This window comes from Erythrolamprus reginae, chromosome 4 (genome assembly GCF_031021105.1).
Source record: "Erythrolamprus reginae isolate rEryReg1 chromosome 4, rEryReg1.hap1, whole genome shotgun sequence".
NCBI lineage: Eukaryota > Metazoa > Chordata > Lepidosauria > Squamata > Dipsadidae > Erythrolamprus > Erythrolamprus reginae.
Window position 1 is genome coordinate 21796794 of NC_091953.1, and position 21384 is coordinate 21818177.

At 39.4% G+C, this 21384-nt stretch overlaps 1 protein-coding gene across 2 annotated transcripts in view; it reads left to right on the plus strand.

The window, feature by feature from the left end:
* Nucleotides 1-21384, plus strand: part of ZMYM2 (zinc finger MYM-type containing 2) — a 111352-nt gene that overhangs the window by 84854 nt on the left and 5114 nt on the right. For both annotated transcript variants that reach the window (XM_070749798.1, XM_070749799.1), the window contains 9 exons: nucleotides 907-1036; nucleotides 2000-2115; nucleotides 6080-6254; nucleotides 9681-9788; nucleotides 14310-14404; nucleotides 16700-16868; nucleotides 17869-18020; nucleotides 18735-18849; nucleotides 19119-19370. In XM_070749798.1, coding sequence (XP_070605899.1) covers nucleotides 907-1036; nucleotides 2000-2115; nucleotides 6080-6254; nucleotides 9681-9788; nucleotides 14310-14404; nucleotides 16700-16868; nucleotides 17869-18020; nucleotides 18735-18849; nucleotides 19119-19370 — 1312 coding nt within the window. The remainder of the gene's footprint in view (nucleotides 1-906; nucleotides 1037-1999; nucleotides 2116-6079; nucleotides 6255-9680; nucleotides 9789-14309; nucleotides 14405-16699; nucleotides 16869-17868; nucleotides 18021-18734; nucleotides 18850-19118; nucleotides 19371-21384) is intronic.

The following is a 21384-nucleotide window of genomic DNA, read 5'->3' on the forward strand; positions in this document are numbered from 1 at the left end:
GAAGACCATACATTTATACTTCGGTAATATATGGCTCTCAATGATAAATATAATAAATGTCTAATTCTTTAGATAACATACAAATACAAATAGTAACAAAACACATATTTATGTTAATAAATAAATTGTGTAGTAATCACTTTTATAATAATTTTAAGTCGCTAATTTGTTTAGAACCCATTATTCTATGTCTTAAAAGATAAATTCAGATACTTAGGAAGAGGGAGATTATGATCCCGCTATATAGAGTGCTGGTGAGACCACATTTGGAATACTGTGTTCAGTTCTGGAGACTTCACCTACAAAAAGATATTGACAAAATTGAACGGGTCCAAAGACGGGCTACAAGAATAGTGGAAGGTCTTAAGCATAAAACGTATCAGGAAAGACTTCATGAACTCAATCTGTATAGTCTGGAGGACAGAAGGAAAAGGGGGGACATGGTCGAAACATTTAAATATGTTAAAGGGTTAAATAAGGTCCAGGAGGGAAGTGTTTTTAATAGGAAAGTGAACACAAGAACAAGGGGACACAATCTGAAGTTAGTTAGGGGAAAGATCAAAAGCAACATGAGAAAATATTATTTTACCGAAAGAATAGTAGATCCTTGGAACAAACTTCCAGCAGACGTGGTAGATAAATCCACAGTAACTGAATGTAAACATGCCTGGGATAAACATATATCCATCCTAAGATAAAATACAACAAATAGTATAAGGGCAGACTAGATGGACCATGAGGTCTCTTTCTGCCGTCAGACTTCTATGTTTCTATAGTTAGCTGAGAAGTGTTCTCCTTTCCTTCGTGGATTCTTTTTTCTCAGATGAACCTGAAAAAGATGTTGAAATGTGGTTGATTGTATCATTTGCATTTTCTAAAATTTACTTTAAAAAAAAAAATCTGCAGGGATCAGCCCCACCTCCTTCCCCGACACCAAATAAAGAAATGAAGAACAAAGCCGTTCTCTGCAAACCGCTAACGATGACAAAAGCTACCTTCTGTAAACCCCACATGCAAACAAAATCTTGTCAGACAGGTATTTATTTAATAGAAAAAAACGTTCTTATGTATGGCTTTCTGTCAGAGGGTGGGGTCACTTCATGAGATTTAGCTTTACTAGATAAATGGTTTAGCTTTACTAGATAAATGGTCAAAGCAATGGAAACTGCAGTTTAATGTTTCCAAATGTAAAACAATGCACTTGGGGAAAAGGAATCCTCAATCTGAGTATTGCATTGGCAGTTCTGTGTTAGCAAAAACTTCAGAAGAGAAGGATTTAGGGGTAGTGATTTCTGACAGTCTCAAAATGGGTGAGCAGTGTGGTCGGGCAGTAGGAAAAGCAAGTAGGATGCTTGGCTGCATAGCTAGAGGTATAACAACCAGGAAGAGGGAGATTGTGATCCCCTTATATAGAGCGCTGGTGAGACCACATTTGGAATACTGCGTTCAGTTCTGGAGACCTCACCTACAAAAAGATATTGACAAAATTGAACGGGTCCAAAGACGGGCTACAAGAATGGTGGAAGGTCTTAAGCATAAAACGTATCAGGAAAGACTCAATAAACTCAATCTGTATAGTCTGGAGGACAGAAGGAAAAGGGGGGACATGATCGAAACATTTAAATATGTTAAAGGGTTAAATAAGGTTCAGGAGGGAAGTGTTTGTAATAGGAAAATGAACACAAGAACAAGGGGACACAATCTGAAGTTAGTTGGGAGGAAGATCAAAAGCAACATGAGAAAATATTATTTTACTGAAAGAGTAGTAGATCCTTGGAACAAACTTCCAGCAGACGTGGTTGGTAAATCCATAGTAACTGAATTTAAACATGCCTGGGATAAACATATATCCATTGTAAGATAAAATACAGGAAATAGTATAAGGGCAGACTAGATGGACCATGAGGTCTTTTTCTGCCGTCAGTCTTCTATGTTTATATGTTTCTATGAGATGTATGTAGTGGTGGCAAGTAACATTACAAATTGTCTTTTATTGTAGATGACGATTGGAAGAAAGAATATGTCCCTGTGCCTGTTCCTGTACCCGTATATGTACCTGCTCCTATGCATATGTATAGTCAAACTGTTCCAGTTCCTACAACGGTTCCTGTTCCAGTAAGCTAGGTTTCAATCTATATTTGAATTTCATTTTCAAAGTTCACTATACCAGCATTCCTTTCTCCCTTGCTTGTGGAAATGTTTGGGAGATTCTGGCATTAATCCTACCTGTTCTGTCGGGCTCTCTGGTAGACTCCTCCCAAAAATTCACAGGTACAAATTTCAGACACACACACGTTTGAAAATTCAAAACAATGTACTTTATAATGAAAATTCACTTAAACTAAGCCCTCTTTTGGTATAGCAAAGAGCACTCGTCTCCAAACAAACTGGTAATTTGTACAAGTCCCTTATCAGTTCTGTGATACTTAGCTTGCAGCTGTGAGGCAATTCACAGTCCTCCTTCTTTCACAAAGTGAAACACACTTTGCTCTGGTTTAGTTTCAAAGCGGGAGAAAATCAGCACACAAAAGGTCCAAGTCAGTAAAGCAGTCACGAAACACAACGATCAGATAATCCTCCACAATGGCCAAATCCACAGGCTGCTCTTTATAGCAGCCTCACTAATTACCACAGCCCCACCCAACCACAGGTAGCCTCATTTTCTTTGATAATAATCTCTCAGTTGTTGTTGCCTATGCATCGCTCTCTGCATGCGTGGCTGTATCATTAACTCTTGTTCTGAATCCAAGGAGGAGAGAGATAATTGATCTCCTTCTGAGCTGTCTGCCACACTCTCCTCCTCTTTGTCACTCATGTCTCCTTGGTCAGAGGAGCCTTCATCAGCAGATTCCACCAGGGGCAAAACAGGCCTGCAGCATGTGGATGTCTCCCCCACATCCACAGTCCTTGGGGCAGGAGCTGGGCCAGAGCTAACCACAACACCTATCCTAGTGTGATTAATCTTGGCTTCAGGTTTACTACACAACAGAGAGCAGACAAAAGGAGAAAGGGCCAGGCTGCAGAAAGGGAATCAGTATTTTTTTTAAAAAGTAATAGAACAACAGACAAGACCAAGAGAGATCCACGAAGATCATCCCAGGGATGAAATAGTGATCAGGGATAGGCTAAAGCTTTGTACAGGGAAATTGGAAATTATCAGGGAAATCGGCGGTACGAGAAATATCAGAATTATCAGGGAATTCATGAAAAAAACGGAATAAATCAGGGTGAAAAACCAAACTGTATTAAAATGTTTAAAAGTCAGGGGAAAATCATGTTAAAAAAACACATGCATCGCTCTGTCTGGCAGAGTCAAGCAAAAATCAGCATAACTGTGGCAACAACTTGCTTCTTCAGCTACCGATATTTCTCCATGGCTTAGCCATTTGGTGTGACATAATCTACGACCATGCCTTAACTAGATCTCAAGTTACAGGGAAATGTCAGGGAAGTATCAGGGAATTTCAAAATGCTTTGTAAGAAAATTAGATGTCTGCTGAAGAGGTTTATTGTCAAGTCATTATAAACTTGATGCAGCAACTTTTTCTGCTGGTAAAAGACTTGTAAAAGACAGAGACGACAAGTTAAAGCAGGGCTGTCAAATGTAATGTCATTGAGAGGCCTGTCAGGGTTGTGGGGGAGTGGGTGTGGCCAGGGTGGGCGTTAGCCAGCTCAATGTCACTCCTGTCAGGGGCATCTTCAGTGGCCCAAGCTCTCTGCCAGCAAAAAGAGGCTCCTAAGCAGGGGTGGGCTACTGCCCGGACCGGGTGGGGGGGGCACAGTGGGGTAGCAAAAATGGAGCTCCACCCCAGAGCACCCAATATGCACTGAAAGAGGTTGAAAGAAAATGCAGAGCATCCTGCATAAGCCATGCCCACAGTGTAGTAGTGAAAATTTTGATAGCCTTTCACTGCTTCTAAACTACGTTTTCACTGGCAGAGGGCTGTAGGAGGCCTTGGCAGCCAAAAATGAGGTTCGGGAACCCGTTTTCGCTGGCAGAAGCACTGCAGGCCGATCCTTTGCTGTTTCCATGGCAGCCTCGTGGGCCAGATCTAAATACCCCACCGGCCGGGTCCAGCCCCTGGGCCTTGAGTTTGACACCCCTAGGTTAAAACCTCATTCTAAGCATCCTTCTGTTGCATGTGATCTAAAGAGGGGAAACTTAATTTAAAAGAAAAACAACGTGGAGCTTTTATCTCCTGTAAGTATCTTGCTATTGATATTCCAAACTAAAACATGGATTTTAAAATTAGACAATTGTATTCCACAATTGGGATTTTCATTTTCAACCAATTTATTTTATCTTCAGTTATACCATCTACTTTTGTACTCTTCAAAAATTTTCAGAATTTTTATGGCTTTTCCCCAAACATTCATATCTGAGTCTTCCTTTACTACTATGTATTAGACCAGGGGTAGGCAAAGATGGTTCTTCTATGACATGTGGACTTCAACTCCCAGAATTCCTGAGCTAGCATGATTGGCTCAGGAATTCTGGGAGTTGAAGTACGCAAGTCATAGAAGAGCCAACTTTGCCTACCCCTGCGTTAGACCATAATATATAGCTAACACTAACCAACAGATTCCTATTTTTATATAAAATTTGTGGTGGTGCAGTGGTTAGAATACAGTATTGCGGGCTAACTCTGCCCATAGTCAGGAGTTTGTTCCTGACCAGCTCACGGTTGATTCAGCCTTCCATACTTCCAAGGTTGATAGAATGGGGACCCAGATTGTTGGGGCCAATAAGCTGACATTTGTAATGTCAGAGAATGCTGGAAATATTGGCAGGATATATAAGTTGAAGTGCTATTGTTATTGCCATAAATGCCTGCAAAAAGCCAGATGACATCAGCTCATATTTTCTGAAATGTTAGCTCTTTAATTCAGAGTTTAGTCTGCATTTTCACTTCTTTGCGCTTCTCATCAACCACTCTACCAGATTAGACTATCAGTACTCATATGCAGTACAGCAACCTCTTTTCTGTTAATTTCATAGATTTACAACACATCTATTTTTCTTATATTCATTTCACTTGTTAACATATTAGCATTATTTCTCTTTTACATCTCATTCTAAAGCATAAATAGATCTGTTTATAGCTACTTAGATGAAATGTCAATCAAGATTTAGGGCTGGGAAAAAAAACACCTTTGGAGAGAGTAGCAATGAAAAAGCCTGCAAGCCGGTAAGAGCTGGTAAGAGTTAAGGCTGGAAAAAAAAACTTTGGAAAAGCTATACAGTGGTGCCTTTACTTACAAACTTAATTCGTTCCGTGACCAGGTAGAAAAGTTTGTAAGAAGAAGCAATTTTTCCCATAGGAATCGATGTAAAAGCAAATAATGAGTGCGATTGGGGAAACCACAGGGAGGGTGGAGACCCTGTTTCCTCCCAGGAGATTCCTAGAGAGGCCCCATGGCGGCTTCTTCCTGCCTTTTCTGACCTGTTTCCTCCCAGGAGATTCCTAAAGAGGCCCCATGGAGGCTTCTCCCTGCCTTTTCTGACCTGTTTCCTTCCAAGAGATTCCTAGAGAGGCCCCATGGAGGCTTTTCCCTGCCTTTTCCGGTTACACTTTCGGAGGCTCGGATTTGTAAGCAGAAAATGTTTCTTGAGAAGAAGCGAAAAAATCTTGAACACCCGGTTCTTATCTAGAAAAGTTCTTAAGTAAAGGCATTCTTACCACGGTATTATACAGAGTATAAGATGCACCCAAATTTTCGGCCTCTTAGAAAGAAAAAAGCTGCATCTTATACTCTGAAAAATACGGTATAATTTTTTTTATAAATTCAGGGAAGAAATATATAAATATATTGCCAGAGGCAGCATTTTTCTCTTCTTGTTTATTGTACTTACTGTACTGATTAGGGGCAGTCATGCGTATTTAAGTTATTGTAAGTAGACTAGGATTCAGAAGGTGCTTTTCATACCAAAATGCCATCATCAATTCAGAGGAACATGCAATAACATAGATATTATTAAATGCCATTACATGCTACAAGGGCTTTATCCAGTTCTTCTCTGTATTTCATTTGATAATGGCACTTAGCAAAGTTACAATATTAATAATTTATATTCTAGGTTCCCGTTCCAATTTTTCTGCCTACTACGCTGGATAGCAGTGAGAAGATACTTGAAGCAATAGTAGAACTAAAAAATAAAAATCCCCCGAATCCTGAAGAGACTTTGAATTCATTGAATGTAACAGAAGATATTTCTGAAAAAAAAGAGCACGAAGAACCTGCAGAGCTCCAAAGTATGTATTTAATTTATGTTTTGCCATTATCGGTGGTCTAGAGGCAGTGTTTTTCAACCAGTGTGCCGTGGCACACTAGTGTGCCGCGAGACATCGTCAGGTGTGCCGCGAAGAAGGAAGCTCAGGTTCCGGTCTCGCAACTTTTTGCTGAGAGAGAGAGTGAGAGAGAGAGAGAGAGAGAGAAAGCAAGAAAGAGAGCGAAAGAGAGAGAAAAGAAAGCAAGAGAGAAAGAAAGAAAGAGAGAGAGAGAGAGAAAAGGAGAGGAAGGGAGAGAGAGAGAAATGAGAGAAAAAAGGGGAGGAAAAAAGAGAAATGAGAAAATGATTGAGACAGAGAATGAGAGGAAAGAGAGAGAAACAAAAGAGAGAGAGAAGTGACTCTTGGTTTAAAGCATATGATAAAAAGCACCTAAAGAATAAGAGAGAGAAAACCCCCAGCCCTCACCTGTTTTTGCAAATGGTTCAAGAGTGTGTATACACACACACACACACAAGGGTGGGGAGGAGACAGGGATGGAAAAAAGAGAGGAGAGTGTCTTAGGGTGTCATTTTGTGTCATTTTGGTTGGTGGTGTGCCCCAGGATTTTGTAAATGTAAAAAAATGTGCCACGGCTCAAAAAAGGTTGAAAATCACTGGTCTATAGGTTATGTCATTATAATCTTTGCATCAATCAATTATCACATTAGCCGCCCCGAGTCTACGGAGAGGGGCGGCATACAAATTTAATAAATAAATAAATAAATAAACATTTGTACAACAATTTCGGCAATTGCAATACCAGGAAAAGAAAATACATGAAAGAAAGTAGAATAAAATTTGTGTGACTCAAGGAAATGAAAATATGAGTCAGGTTTGAAAAAGAAAAGAAACCATTCTTCTGTTTGATTTAGGGAAAGCTTGTGAAGAAATGAAGTGGCTGAAATTATAGAATGTTTAGCATGAATATGGAGTAATAAGCAAGTTGCTACATGGAGTAAGAATGGTACAGGATAGATGAAAATAAATTGAATGCTTAGCAAATTACTTTACAATGAGTAAAATATAAGACAAACATGTATATTACACAGAGACATAAGAAGTAAAGAATATATGATGTATTGACATTAGAGATGAGTTTGTTGGGAGTATAAATTTGTGCATAGTTTTTTGTATGATGCCAGACTGAGATTGATTTATAGCAAATGTTAGATAAATTGTATACGAATTATGAGTCTGAAAGTCAATGTCTTAAAGACCAAGGCAATTGTGTTTGGGAACATAAAATGAAAATGTTACACATAGTAATGAAAAACTGGAGTACATATTAAAATGTTTATTAAAGATAGGAAGATGGAGTGGTGAGCAGTATGTGGTTTCTTCTAAGGAGTTTATGTTCCTCAGAAGAAGCAAAAGCAGTTGGGTACAGGATTGTGTCTCTGCCTTCCTTTCTGTATAATAGAAATGAATATGTCATGAAAACATACAATTTAGTCGAACATTGCGGAGATTGATATTTAAGAAATATGTATGGTAAACGAATAGATGGAATGGATGTTATACGAATGTGGATTTTTGGTTTTGCTGGTTGTTTTAGTTTTAATAGTAATGGATTTTGGTTTTTTTAAATTATTACTTTCTTTTAATAAAGAAGAAGGGATTTTTTTCTTATTTATTTATTCATTCATTCATTCATTTATTCATTTATTTCTATGCCGCCCAGTCCCAAGGGGACTGCCGCTCAGACACTATACTTTTCCGCCCACACCGAAAAAAAATTAGAGGGAACATTGGTGGTGGGTCCTGGGTTACAGGTAGTAGAACAGGATGTGGCTATGAGTCCAGAATCTAGTGAGGAAGAATCAGATGTTCGATGGGTCAATCCTAAATTCAAAGGGTCCAAAAACGTAAAGAACAGGTGTTGGGAAGAAAATATTAAGGGGAGGAATGGGTTAAATACTGTAGTGATGTATTTGGTACGTCAGGGGGTCAGTGGGGAAGAAGGATGGAGATTCAACGTTGGAGAAGAGAAATATGGAAGGTTTCCGTTTCCGCTCCCAAGTAAGCAAAAGTATTCTGTGTTGATTAACAGTCAGTTCTGCTGTTTTAGAATCATGCTGTGAGGACATAAATCTTGTTAACTGGAGAAGGTTAGAAGGAATGCGAGGAATGCAATTAAGAAAGATAACGGGCTGAGACAAATGTGCTAGCATGAAATGTATTTGGATGCGCAAGAGAAGAGAATAAAATTGAGTTTCTTTGTTTATGAAATGCTGCATTTAGTAAGAGTTATTTGTAATTGCTAAAGTTCTACCAGAAATCAGAACACCTACTACAAACTTGAATTTCTTTATGGGAATATCTTTGGTCTATAAAACTTTGGTATGATCAAAACATTTAAATATGTTAAAGGGTTAAATAAGGTTCAGGAGGGAAGTGTTTTTAATAGGAAAGTGAACACAAGAACAAGGGGACACAATCTGAAGTTAGTTGGGGGAAAGATCAAAAGCAACGTGAGAAAATATTATTTTACTGAAAGAGTAGTAGATCCTTGGAACAAACTTCCAGCAGACGTGGTTGGTAAATCCACAGTAACTGAATTTAAACATGCCTGGGATAAACATATATCCATTGTAAGATAAAATATAGAAAATAGTATAAGGGCAGACTAGATGGACCAGGAGGTCTTTTTCTGCCGTCAGTCTTCAATGTTTCTATTTCATGAGGGCATTGTAGGAGATGTGTAATACAATTACCAAAATGCCCACACGTACACTGAGAAGGAGAGAGATATAAATGAGTAGTAGGTATTCAGTCTAATGAACCAAATCTTAAAACTTTTATTTGGTTTTGGTAGCTTATTAACACTATCTGGGAAGAGGATAACGTATATCAAGGTGCCTGTGAGGATTATGGTGTTAATTTCTGGTTTTTGATCTTTGAATTATGTAATGGTCTGAATATATATCACTTCATCTAATTTTAAAAAGTTGCCTTTTTCATTCTTTTGAAATGGAGTGACTCTTGGATTAATCAACTTTTTTCTTTCCTTAAATATTACATATCACTTCAACATATAAAGGCTTATTTTTTCCGGATATTTTTATATGCTTGCTTGCTTTTGCTGCCCTATGGCTCTAAATTGGGGGGAAGATCAAAAGCAACATGAGAAAATATTATTTTACTGAAAGAGTAGTAGATCCTTGGAACAAACTTCCAGCAGACATGGTTGGTAAATCCACAGTAACTGAATTTAAACATGCCTGGGATAAACATATATCCATTGTAAGATAAAATACAGGAAATAGTATAAGGGCAGACTAGATGGACCATGAGGTATTTTTCTGCCGTCAGTCTTCTATGTTTCTATGTTTCTAAATCACCTTCATTGAATATTGCATGGATTATACCAAAAAGAATTGTAATACATTTGTCTTTATTCAATTATAGATGTGATAATTGAGGCAGAATTGCTCAGTTCTGTGACAGAAACGCAGACAAGCTTGCCTGATGTCCCATATGAGCCAGATCTTGATATCGAAGTTGATTTTCCTAGAGGTCGGTACATGGATTTCTTAAAAGTATAGCATGATTGTTAACTTGACTTGTGTTTTACTTCTATATCCCCATTAAAAAATTGAGATGGTTAATAATTGCAGGCAGTCCTTGATTTTATGATTACAGCTGATCCTCAGATTTCTTTTTACAGGTATAAAATTTTTTTATTGTTTTTATTGTAAAAAAAATCATAATACAAAATTATTAATTTCTCTATAAATCCTTTATCCCTTATTACAAAAAAAAATCTAATCTTGTATTCCAGCAATCACAATCATCATGTATTACCTCTCTTCTTTAATGTTCTCTCAAATACAGTGGTACCTCGGTTCTTGACCACAATTCGTTCCAGAAGTGTAGTCAAGAACCGATTTGGTCGAGTACCGAATTAATTTATCCCATAGGAAATAATGGAAATGGATTTAATTGGTTCCCAGCCCATGTTGACTCGCTGGGAACCAATTAAATCTATTTTCTTTATTTCCTATGGGAAAAATGTTACCACCGGGGGCGGCTGCAATCCCTGCAGCTTCAGGGGGCTGAGGAGCTCTATAAGCGCTCCAAGCTGCAGGAAGGGTGGGGGCGGCTGCAATCCCGGCAGCTTCAGGGGGCTGAGGAGCTCTATAAGCGCTCCAAGCTGCAGGAAGGGTGGGGGCGGCTGCAATCCCTGCAGCTTCAGGGGGCTGAGGAGCTCTATAAGCGCTCCAAGCTGCAGGAAGGGTGGGGGCGGCTGCAATCCCGGCAGCTTCAGGGGGCTGAGGAGCTCTATAAGCGCTCCAAGCTGCAGGAAGGGTGGGGGCGGCTGCAATCCCGGCAGCTTCAGGGGGCTGAGGAGCTCTATAAGCGCTCCAAGCTGCAGGAAGGGTGGGGGCGGCTGCAATCCCTGCAGCTTCAGGGGGCTGAGGAGCTCTATAAGCGCTCCAAGCTGCAGGAAGGGTGGGGGCGGCTGCAATCCCGGCAGCTTCGGGGGGCTCCTTTCCTCAGTGCTTCGTCTTATTACCTGTAAGCAGCTGCACCAACTTTCTCCTTCCCAGCGGGAACGGCGGCGGCTTCCCTTCGAGTAGCAACAGTGCCGGGAACGTCACGTAATGAATTGTTCGGATACCGAAGGAAATTTTTGCAGAAAATTTTGTTCGGTATCCGAAATGTACGACAACCAAGGCATTCGAGAACCGAGGTACCACTGTATATACTGACAAATAAACAATATTTCTAACATTTTAATTGACTGGTAGGCTGTAGTGCCTCCTATTTCTCTTCACACATTTTACTTAAATCTAAAAACCACTATATAGTCTATCAAATCACAAACATTAAAGATACTAAAGAAAAAAGAAAAAAAGATACAACCAATTTCATACATTTTTTTCAGTGCACTATAAATCATCTATTGTTCACTAATTATTTCATGACAGTTTTGCTATAATTGTTAAGTGAATCACATGGTTGTAACTGAATCTGGCTTTCCCCATTGGCTTTTCTTGTCAGAAGGCAAGAAGACTTTTCTTGTGAAGGTCACTAACTATGGTTGTAACTCAGTGTTTCCCAACCTTAGCAACTTGAAGATATCTGGACTTCAACTCCCAGAATTTCCCAGCCAGCATCATGGGAAACACTGTTGTAACTTGGTTAACCTGTATTAGATTTTTAGCTCAACATTTTATGAATCTGCAATATTCCAAAAAAGTCCATAATAATCAAATAAATAAATAAGCCAATAAAGTTTTGAAGGAAAAATAGATGATGAATCAAGAAACAAACATTTAAGACCAAGTGCTGACTGCAGCTCAAATCACAAATTTCTTCTTGCAAAGTTAAAACTTAAACTTGAGAAAGCAAATAAAACCATCAGACCAACAATGTATGTCAATAGTATTCTATATGTTTAGGCAGTGAAGCTAAAGAGAAGATTGAATTATGCATTATATTTGCTCAGTAATGTTTAAAAGGGCACTATTCCCTCTTTAAAGAAACAAAGGATAAAACAGGAACCACAGATATATTTAAACAAAAGGAATACTGTATTTCATGCAAAGAGGTCCATGAGAAATCCAAAGCCAATAAGAAAGACAGGGATAAATACAGACAAAATATCTTGGTGCTGAGTCATTACAGGAATATGGGACAAGAGTACATTTAGCTGCTAGCTGTTACATAAAACTCTGAAAGTTAAATTATCAAAAGACTAAATGGAGGAAAATGGATGCGTTTCAATTGCAATGCTGCCAGAAATTGGTTTTATTTATTTATTCATTTCATATGCTGCCCAACTCCTAATGATTCTGCACAAGACACAGATATGGGAACAAAGAAAATTGAAACCACATAATCTAGGGCCTGGCAAAGAGTCAGGTCTTCCAAGCCTTCAAAATACAGTAAGGTGGGGACCATCTGAATCTCCAGGGGAATCTTATTCCAGAGGGCAGGTGCTTCTACAGAGAAAACACACTTCCAAGACCATGATAGATGACACTGAAAAACACTCAGAGCACCCAACCCTGCCAGGAAAACACTTTAAGTCATCAACAACCCTCCCCACCCCCCCATAATTCCATAAAGTTAAAAATAGACTGTCCATGAAAGAAATACTGTATAATGAAGCTAAAATTTCAGTATTTGAACACATAATACAAAGACAAATCAATGGAGATCCTTGGAAAACTTGAAGGCAACTATGAAAAATACTTGCAGAATACAAAGTGACTAGGTATTTTTTCTATCCTGGGATTTTCAGATTGAAACAAACGGCTAAAACCCCCTATTTCAGCTTTGAATTACACTTTTTAATTGAAAAAACAGCATTACAGGCAGAAAGCAGGGAATATTTTTCTTTGCTGCGAAGTTATCGGATTAGCTTCCGGGAAAAGCGCCAGTTTCAGCCTAATTGCATTCCAGCAAGATAAGACAGGGAATGAATCGTAGAGGATAAAATTCAGTTCATCAATTTCTAACAGGCATGCAATGTCTTGCAAAGAATTTTTGCAAAGCAGAAATCAGCTTTTTAGGGGGGGCATTTTCAAGCACCCCAGCTCTAACACAGCATCCATGAATCAACGTTGAAACCCCACCCAGAATTTCCCAAGATCCTTTGCTTTTATACTTGCTGGGAGTGGTCAGCAAACCCCCTAGAGTTAAAACTACAAAATTACTTCCTTTTACCATACAAGTACCAAACTAGCATGGCTTTACTGAGGGAAAATCATATCAGACTAATCTCATTGATTTCTTTGACTGTCATAAAGGTGTTGGATGAAGGTGGTGCCATGGATATTGCCTATCTGGACATCAGCAAAGCCTTTGATACAGTTCCACATAAAGAGCTGATAGATAAGTTAGTGAAGATTGGACTTAATCGCTAGATAGTTGCTGGCTAAAGCGTAGATATCAGAGGGTTGTTGTTAATGGCGGGTATTCTGAGCAGAGCCTGGTTACAAGCGGTGTGCCACAAGGGTCTGTTCTGTTCTTTTTAATATGTTTGTGAGTGACATAGGGGAAGGTTTGGTAGGGAAGGTTTGCCTATTTGCTGATGACTCTAAAGTGTGCAATAGGGTTGATATTCCTGGAGGCATCTGTAATATGGCAAATGATTTACCTTTACTAGATAAGTGGTCAAAGCAATGGAAACTGCAGTTTAATGTTTCCAAATGTAAAATAATGCACTTGGGGAAAAGGAATCCTCAATCTAAGTATTGTATTGACAGTTCTGTGTTAGTAAAAACTTCAGAAGAGAAGGATTTAGGGGTAGTGATTTCTTACAGTCTCAAAATGGGTGAACAGTTCAGTCAGGCGGACTCGGAGTGGCTCACAACACAAAACATGGTACAAATCCAATGATAAAAACAATTTAAAACCCTTAATATAAAAACAATCATACATCTCAGACAAACCTTACGGAAAGGGCCCGGGGGAATCAATTTCCCCATGCCAGGTGGCAAAGGCGGGTTTTAAGGAGTTTGCGAAAGACAAGAAGGATGGGGGCAGTCCTAATCTCCGGGGGGGGGGGAGTTGATTCCAGAGGGTCGGGGCCGCCACAGAGAAGGCTCTTCCCCTGGGTCCTGCCAGACAACATCGACGGGACCCGGAGAAGGCCAACTCTGTGAGACCTAACCGGTCGCTGGGATTCGTGCGGCAGAAGGCAGTCCCGGAGATATTCTGGTCTGATGCCATGAAGGGCAATGCTCTCACCCCGCACATACGCACACCCACCCACCCACTTTCCCCTCCCCCACATGCTCACAGGCCTCACCGTAACCTCTGGACTTCCGGTAGGCCCGTTGGGCCATTTTTTGTCATCCCCAAGGTTCAGGAGGCTTTCCTGAAGCCTGGGGAGAGCAAAAACAGCCAAAAAGAAGGCACATGCACGCTGGAGTTGACATAGGACAACACTTCATGTGCCCTCCGAAATGAATCCGCGTGCCACCTGTGGCACCTGTGCCATAAGTTCGCCATCACTGGCATAGGTACAAAATGTTGGACAGCATGTTTACTATCCTTCATGGTTATCCTTTTATATATATGCAGCAACAGAAGAACTTGATACAGAGAATGAATTTTTGCTACCACCTGTATTTGGAGAAGAATACGAGGAACAGCCAAGACCTCGAAGTAAAAAGAAGGTATAATCTATATTGTTATTAGAGTGGTAAACATAAATAATGTCTTCTTTGGTTGCGTCTTCTTGTGATGGGAGTCTGATAACTGTACCTTGAGGAGCAAATGAGGCAGGTGACTTGTGTTTCTGGGTATTGTTTTATACACTGCACGTCTTTCCAAATTTCATAATTTATGGTATGGAATAGACATTGCTTTTTGCATATATTCATGAACACAACTACCGGTAATTTTAGAATTTCAAGGTAAAATATTAAAATGTGCAGAAATGGATAGACCAATGCTTACTATTAAGTACAAAGAAGAAACTGAATACTTTTTGACATGGGACTTATTTTACCAATGGTTTAGACCAGTGTTTCCCAACCTTGGCAACTTGGAGATACCTGGACTTCAACTCCCAAAATTCCCCAGCCAGCATTTGCTGGCTGGGGAATTCTGGGAGTTGAAGTCCAAATGTCTTCAAGTTGCCAAGGTTGGGAAACACTGGTTTAGACAATAAAAACAGAAGTTAGAAATGAAGGCACATAAAAAGAATAAATGTGAAAACGGAAATTTGATAAAATAGACAAACAAAATATCATTGTTACTATAGTATCAATATTATTGTGATGAATGTTATTGTAAACATTTTGATTACGATTGCCAAAAAACAACTGTACTTGTTGTGGTTGGCTCTGGCCCAGCTCCTGCCCCAGGGAAGGTGGAGGTGGATGCAGGGGAAACGTCAACATGTCCTGGGCCTTTTTTGTTGCTGGCCGAGGCAAGTAGTGCAGTTTCCTCGGACGAAGAAGAAGGTGGGGTGACTTGGAAGAGGGGGGCTTGGCACACAGCCAAGGAAGCCAATCTTCATTATCTTCGGTCGCTTCGGATGAGGAAGTCTTGGACCCACGCAGGCGCAGAATTATGTGTAGAAAAGACCAATTGAGGACATATTACAGGAGATAAGAGAGGCCACCTGTGTTTGGGTGGGGCTCCAGTAATTGTTCTGTTGGGCTCTCTGGTAGACTCCTCCCAAAAATTCACAGGTACAAATTTCAGACACACACACATTTGAAAATTCAAAACAATGAAAAGTCACTTAAACTAAGCCCTCTTTTGGTGTAGCAAAGAGCACTCATCTCCAAACAAACTGGTAATTTGTACAAGTCCCTTATCAGTTCTGTGATACTTAGCTTGCAGCTGTGAGGCAATTCACAGTCCTTCTTCTTTCACAAAGTGAAACACACTGCTCTAGTTTAGTTTCAAAGCGGGGAAAAATCAGCACACAAAAGGTCAAAGTCAGTAAAGCAGTCACGAAACACAATGATCAGATGGCCAAACCCACAGGCTGCTATTTATAGCAGCCTCACTAATTACCACAGCCCCACCCAACCACAGGTGGCCTCATTTTCTTTGATAATAATCTCTCAGTTGTTGTTGCCTATGCATCGCTCTCCGCATACGTGGCTGTATCATTAACTCTTGTTCTGAATCCAAGGAGGAGCTAGATAATTGATCTCCTTCTGAGCTGTCTGCCACACGCTCCTCCTCCCTGTCATTCATGTCTTCTTGGTCAGAGGAGCCTTCATCAGCAGATTCCACGGGGGGGGGGGAGAAACAGGCCTGCAGCCTGTGGATGTCTCCCCCAAATCCACAGTCCTTGGGGCAGGAGCTGGGCCAGAGCTAACCACCACAGTAATTAGAGCTGCTGATACAAATAGCAGCATGTGGGCTTGGCCGTTGTGGAAGATTATCTGATCGCAGTTCTTCAGGATCGTGCCTAGCTGTTTCTGAACTTTGTGGATTTTTCACGCCTTTGACACCAAAGCAGAGTAAAATGTGTGTGTATTTCACTTCGTTGGAAGAAGGAGGGCTGTTACATTTCTTCACAGCTTCTAGCTAAGTACTTAAGGACTGATTAAGGGACTTGTACAGCCTACAAGGTTGTTTTGGGGAAGAGTGCTCTTTGCAATACACAAAGGGGGCTTTGTTTCTTTTGAATTTTGTGATAAAGGACATTGTTTTGAACTTTCAAACGTGTGTGTGTCTGAAATTTGTACCCTTGAATTTTCGGGAGGCTCATACCAGAGAGCCGGCAGAACAGGACTCGGAAAAACACACTGTTTGATTGAAATGGAATTTTTATGATATTCAAATAAAGTAAATAAAACATGGAAGTGGAATAATTTCAAGCTTTGCTCCCAATGCCTGTTTCATAGTTGGTGCTTACTTGGATCACACTTCTCTTTTAAACATTCATCATTGATTGTTTGGTATTAATAAGCATGGTTAATTAATAAAATCTATTTCAATGGCAGGGACTAAAAAGAAAGGCAGTGTCAGAATACCATTCACAAGATGATGGCTCTGAGAACTCAGAATGCAATTTCCCTTTCAAGTATGCATACGGTGTCAATGCATGGAAACACTGGGTAAAAGCGAGGAACCTAGAGGAAGATCTGTCGGTACTAGATGAGCTAAAATCAAGTAAGTATCTGGCTTACCTTTAAGTCTTTCGTTTAAATCATAAAGACAGCATGCCTAGCAGATAAGACTGTAGAGCTTGGATATGGACTCAGATTTTGGTTTTGCAATGGGCTTGTGAAGGACATGTTAGGCCTCACCTACAAAAAGATATTGATGAAATTGAACGGGTCCAAAGACGGGCTACAAGAATGGTGGAAGGTCTTAAGCATAAAACGTATCAGGAAAGACTTCATGAACTCAATCTGTATAGTCTGGAGCAGTGTTTCCCAACCCTGGCAACTTGAAGATATCTGGACTTCAACTCCCAGAATTCCCCAGCCAGCGAATGCTGGCTGGGGAATTCTGGGAGTTGAAGTCCAAATATCTTCAAGTTGCCAAGGTTGGGAAACACTGGTCTGGAGGACAGAAGGAAAAGGGGGGACATGATCGAAACATTTAAATATGATAAATAGGTTCAGGAAGGAAGTGTTTTTAATAGGAAAGTGAGTACAAGAACAAGGGGACACAATCTGCAGTTAGTTGGGGGAAAGATCAAAAGCAACATGAGAATATATTATTTTACTGAAAGAGTAGTAGATCCTTGGAACAAACTTCAGGCAGACGTGGTTGGTAAATGAATTTAAACATGCCTGGGATAAACATAGATCCATCCTAAGATAAAATACAAAAAATAATATAAGGGCAGACTAGATGGACCATGAGGTCTTTTTCTGCCGTCAGTCTTCTATGTTTCTATATTTCATTTTCAGAATCTGATCAGTCAAATTGAGGTCGTTGTATGTGGACAACTACTGCAAAGTCACTAAGCATTAAGCATAGCATAGAAATCAATATTTTAAGTAAAAAGCCCTCACTATATGTCTTATATTTGAAGAAAGGGTTTTAATGGTGATGTTTGCAATTTCTGAATATGTTTTCTTTATTTGGTACTCATCTGCTGGGTGCTTTATTTTATCAATAAGAGACAGCATTACATGATACCCTACATTTTCCACTACAGCGAAGTCAGTAAAATTGAAAGAAGATATTATGTCACATACTTCTACTGAGCTAAATTTTGGGCTGGCACACTTTGTAAATGAAGTCCGAAGACCAAACGGAGAAAACTATGCACCTGACAGTATCTATTATTTGTGTCTTGGGATTCAGGAAGTGAGTAATTTAAATATTAGATAATCTGCATGTGGTTGCTATATGTATATTTTTTCAAATAAGTGATTGACAGGACATTGAATGATCAGTTGAAATACTAACTGCATTTATACTTTCTACAAAGCCACGTTTTAATGTTATATAGATCAGTTGGAAGGGACAGAACAGCAGGCCCCGGGTTTATGTACTTTTTCTCCTCCTGTTCTATGGCAGAGCTGTCAAACTCGTAGAACTGATGCACTATGCGATGGCTATGCCCACGCCCAGTTTAGCGAAGGCAGGAAATGCCACGATACGTCATGTGACGACGCTGTGATGATGCGAGTTTGACACCCCTGTTCTATGGTCTGGAAAACTCATATTTATCATGTCATACACTCCCTGAATTTCAGCTTTTCATTGCTCACCATCTAGGGATCATGGTTTATAACAAACCCTGGCCAGTTTTAAAACAAGGCTCCTCCAAGTCATGTGTTTTAAGATTGACTTGCTGCAGGATCCTTGAAATAGAATGAGAGGTTATGTAAAAATCACTCTCTACTTCCTTGAATAAATCAATCCCAAATCTCTCACAAAGATCAAGCCAATTAGTTGTTCAATTAAGGTTGCTTTCTTGTGCAATTATTTTTATATGTACATGCAAATGATCAAAAACAGTTTGGCAATCTTCTTTTGTTCGAATTTACTAACTGTTATGTTCCTCTTTTTCTATAGTACCTGAACGGAAGCAATCGAGAAGAAAATATCTTTTTGGATACTAATTATCATACATTTATGCAGGAAATAAATAAAATACTCAGAAGCTGGCAGCCCAGCATACTTCCAGATGGTAATTTATCTTGTTTTGGTATTTTTTTGTCTTTGGCTTTATGTTCCTTAAGGAATTGACGCCCGGAATAATTCATGACTAATTGTTATAAGATAGGTAAAGAATGTTGGGTTTATACAATTAAATCTTTGGTTAATTTGTTGGGCTAATGTACTTAAATACTTAACATGTTTTTCAGATTAATAGAACCACTTTTTTATTTACTTAGTTTTTTTTTAATGTATTCGCCTAGGTTTATTTCTTTATGTCTTTTCTTTTTCACCTGCCAGGTTCGATATTTTCTCGAGTTGAGGAGGACTATCTCTGGAAGATTAAACAGCTGGGATCCCATTCTCCAGCTGCTCTACTAAATACACTATTCTACTTCAACACTAAGTATTTTGGTCTGAAAACAGTGGAGCAGCACTTAAGACTTTCCTTTGGCACTGTTTATAGACATTGGAAGAAGAATCCTCTAACAATGGAAAGCAAAGCTTGTCTTCGATATCAGGTTTCCTCTCTGTGTGGAACAGATAGTGAAGGTATTACAACTTTTTGTCCCAAAGTTACTGAGCTACACTGCTTGCAAAGCCAGTAGGCACTGTAGAAAGACACTGAGGCCTCTGTGATACTTGGGTACGATTTTTCCTATAATTCATTGGTCTCTATCTTAAGCAGAGGGCTCTATTTTATATAGCTTCTGGAAATAAAATAAAATAATGTAAGATCGATTCAGTATTGATCTCTCTCTCTCTCTCTCTCTCTCACACACACACACACACACACACACATACACACACACGGAGGGAGGGAGGGACTTTCTGGCAACGCTACTCCACAGTTTTTAGACTGGAAGTCTTTACCCAGAAATTAAATGTAGGGGACCTATTATATGTGGAGTATCAGTCTTTTTCTGTAGCTGGGCCATAGCTGCCCCAAGTCTTCGGAGAAGGGCGGCATATTATTATTATTATTATTATTATTATTATTTATTATTATTATTATTATTATTATTATTATTATTATTATTATTATTATTATTATTATGTCAATACAACACAGCAAACTAGATCACTATGCTGGATTTCGTATTTCATCACCAGTCAGGCGCTTCCCAAGCACCTAGGACTGTGTGATGTAGTGGCGAATTATGTTTGCCGATCCCAGTAAAGCGGCCTTTTGCAATTGACAGATGGAGATTTTGTCAATTCCGGTAGTTTTCAAATGTCTGCTGAGATCCTTTGGCACTGCGCCCAGCGTGCCAAGTACCACTGGGGCCACTTTCACTGGCTTATGCCAGAGACGTTGCAGCTCGATTTTTAGATCTTCGTATTTCACTAATTTCTCTAGCTGCTTCTGAAATACGAAGATCTAAAAATCGAGCTGCAACGTCTCTGGCATAAGCCAGTGAAAGTGGTCCCAGTGGTACTTGGCACGCTGGGTGCAGTGCCAAAGGATCTCAACGGACATTTGAAAACCATCGGAATTGACGAAATCTCCATCTGTCAATTGCAAAAGGCCGCTCTACTGGGATCGGCAAACATAATTTGCCACTACATCACGCAGTCCTAGGTGCTTATTATTATTATTATTATTATTATTATTATTATTATTATTATTATTATTATTAAAGATTATTGATTTCATTAGATAACTTTATTTTTCTCTTATTGTTTATTCTTTAAATATTATTCACTGTACCTCTACTTGATCTCATATTAACTGGGTTCACATATTATGCTTTGTCCTATGCAATCTGTTTGATTTTGGTTTAATATACACATATTGTGTGGTTATAGCTCGCTGTTATAGACTAATTAGTTCAACAAGCCATCCTTCATTATTGGTGAAATTAAAGACAAGTAAGCTAAGTAAATAATTACTAACTTTTGAGGGCTGAAATAACAGAATTGTGTGTCAAACTGGGACAGAGACTGATGAATTAGAATAATATATTTGCTTTAAATAGCAAATTGAAATGTAGACGATCAGATTCTCAGCTCATTCTGTAAGAAAAAATACTTGTGTGGATAGAGTCTTCATTCAGCAAAGGAAAATAACTGGAACTAGGACTTAGGTTTTTCATTTTTTCCTTGATAAAGCCACAGTTAAAATTACTTCGATGAATTTTTTATTTTATTTATTTATTTATTTTTATTTATTATTTTATTTTATTTTATTTATTGTTAAAGTTGAAAGGGACCATGCAGGTCATCAAATCCAACTCCCTGCCTGAGCAGGAATCCTAAAGCACCCCAGCCAAATGGCAGTCCAATCTCCTCTTGAAAGTGTCCAGAGTTGGGGAGTTCACAACCTCCGCAGGCAGGTTGTTTCACTGGTTGATCGCTCTGACCGTCAGGAAGTTCTTCCTTACTTCTAGGTTGAATCTCTCCTTGGTCAGCTTCCAGCCATTGCTCCTCGTCCGTCCCTCTGGTGCTCTGGAGAATAGAGTGCCCCCCTCCTCTCTGTGGCAACCCCTCATATACCTATACAGCTATCATGTCCCCTCTGGCCCTCCTTTTCTCTAGGCTATCCATGCCCAGTTCCCGCAAGCTC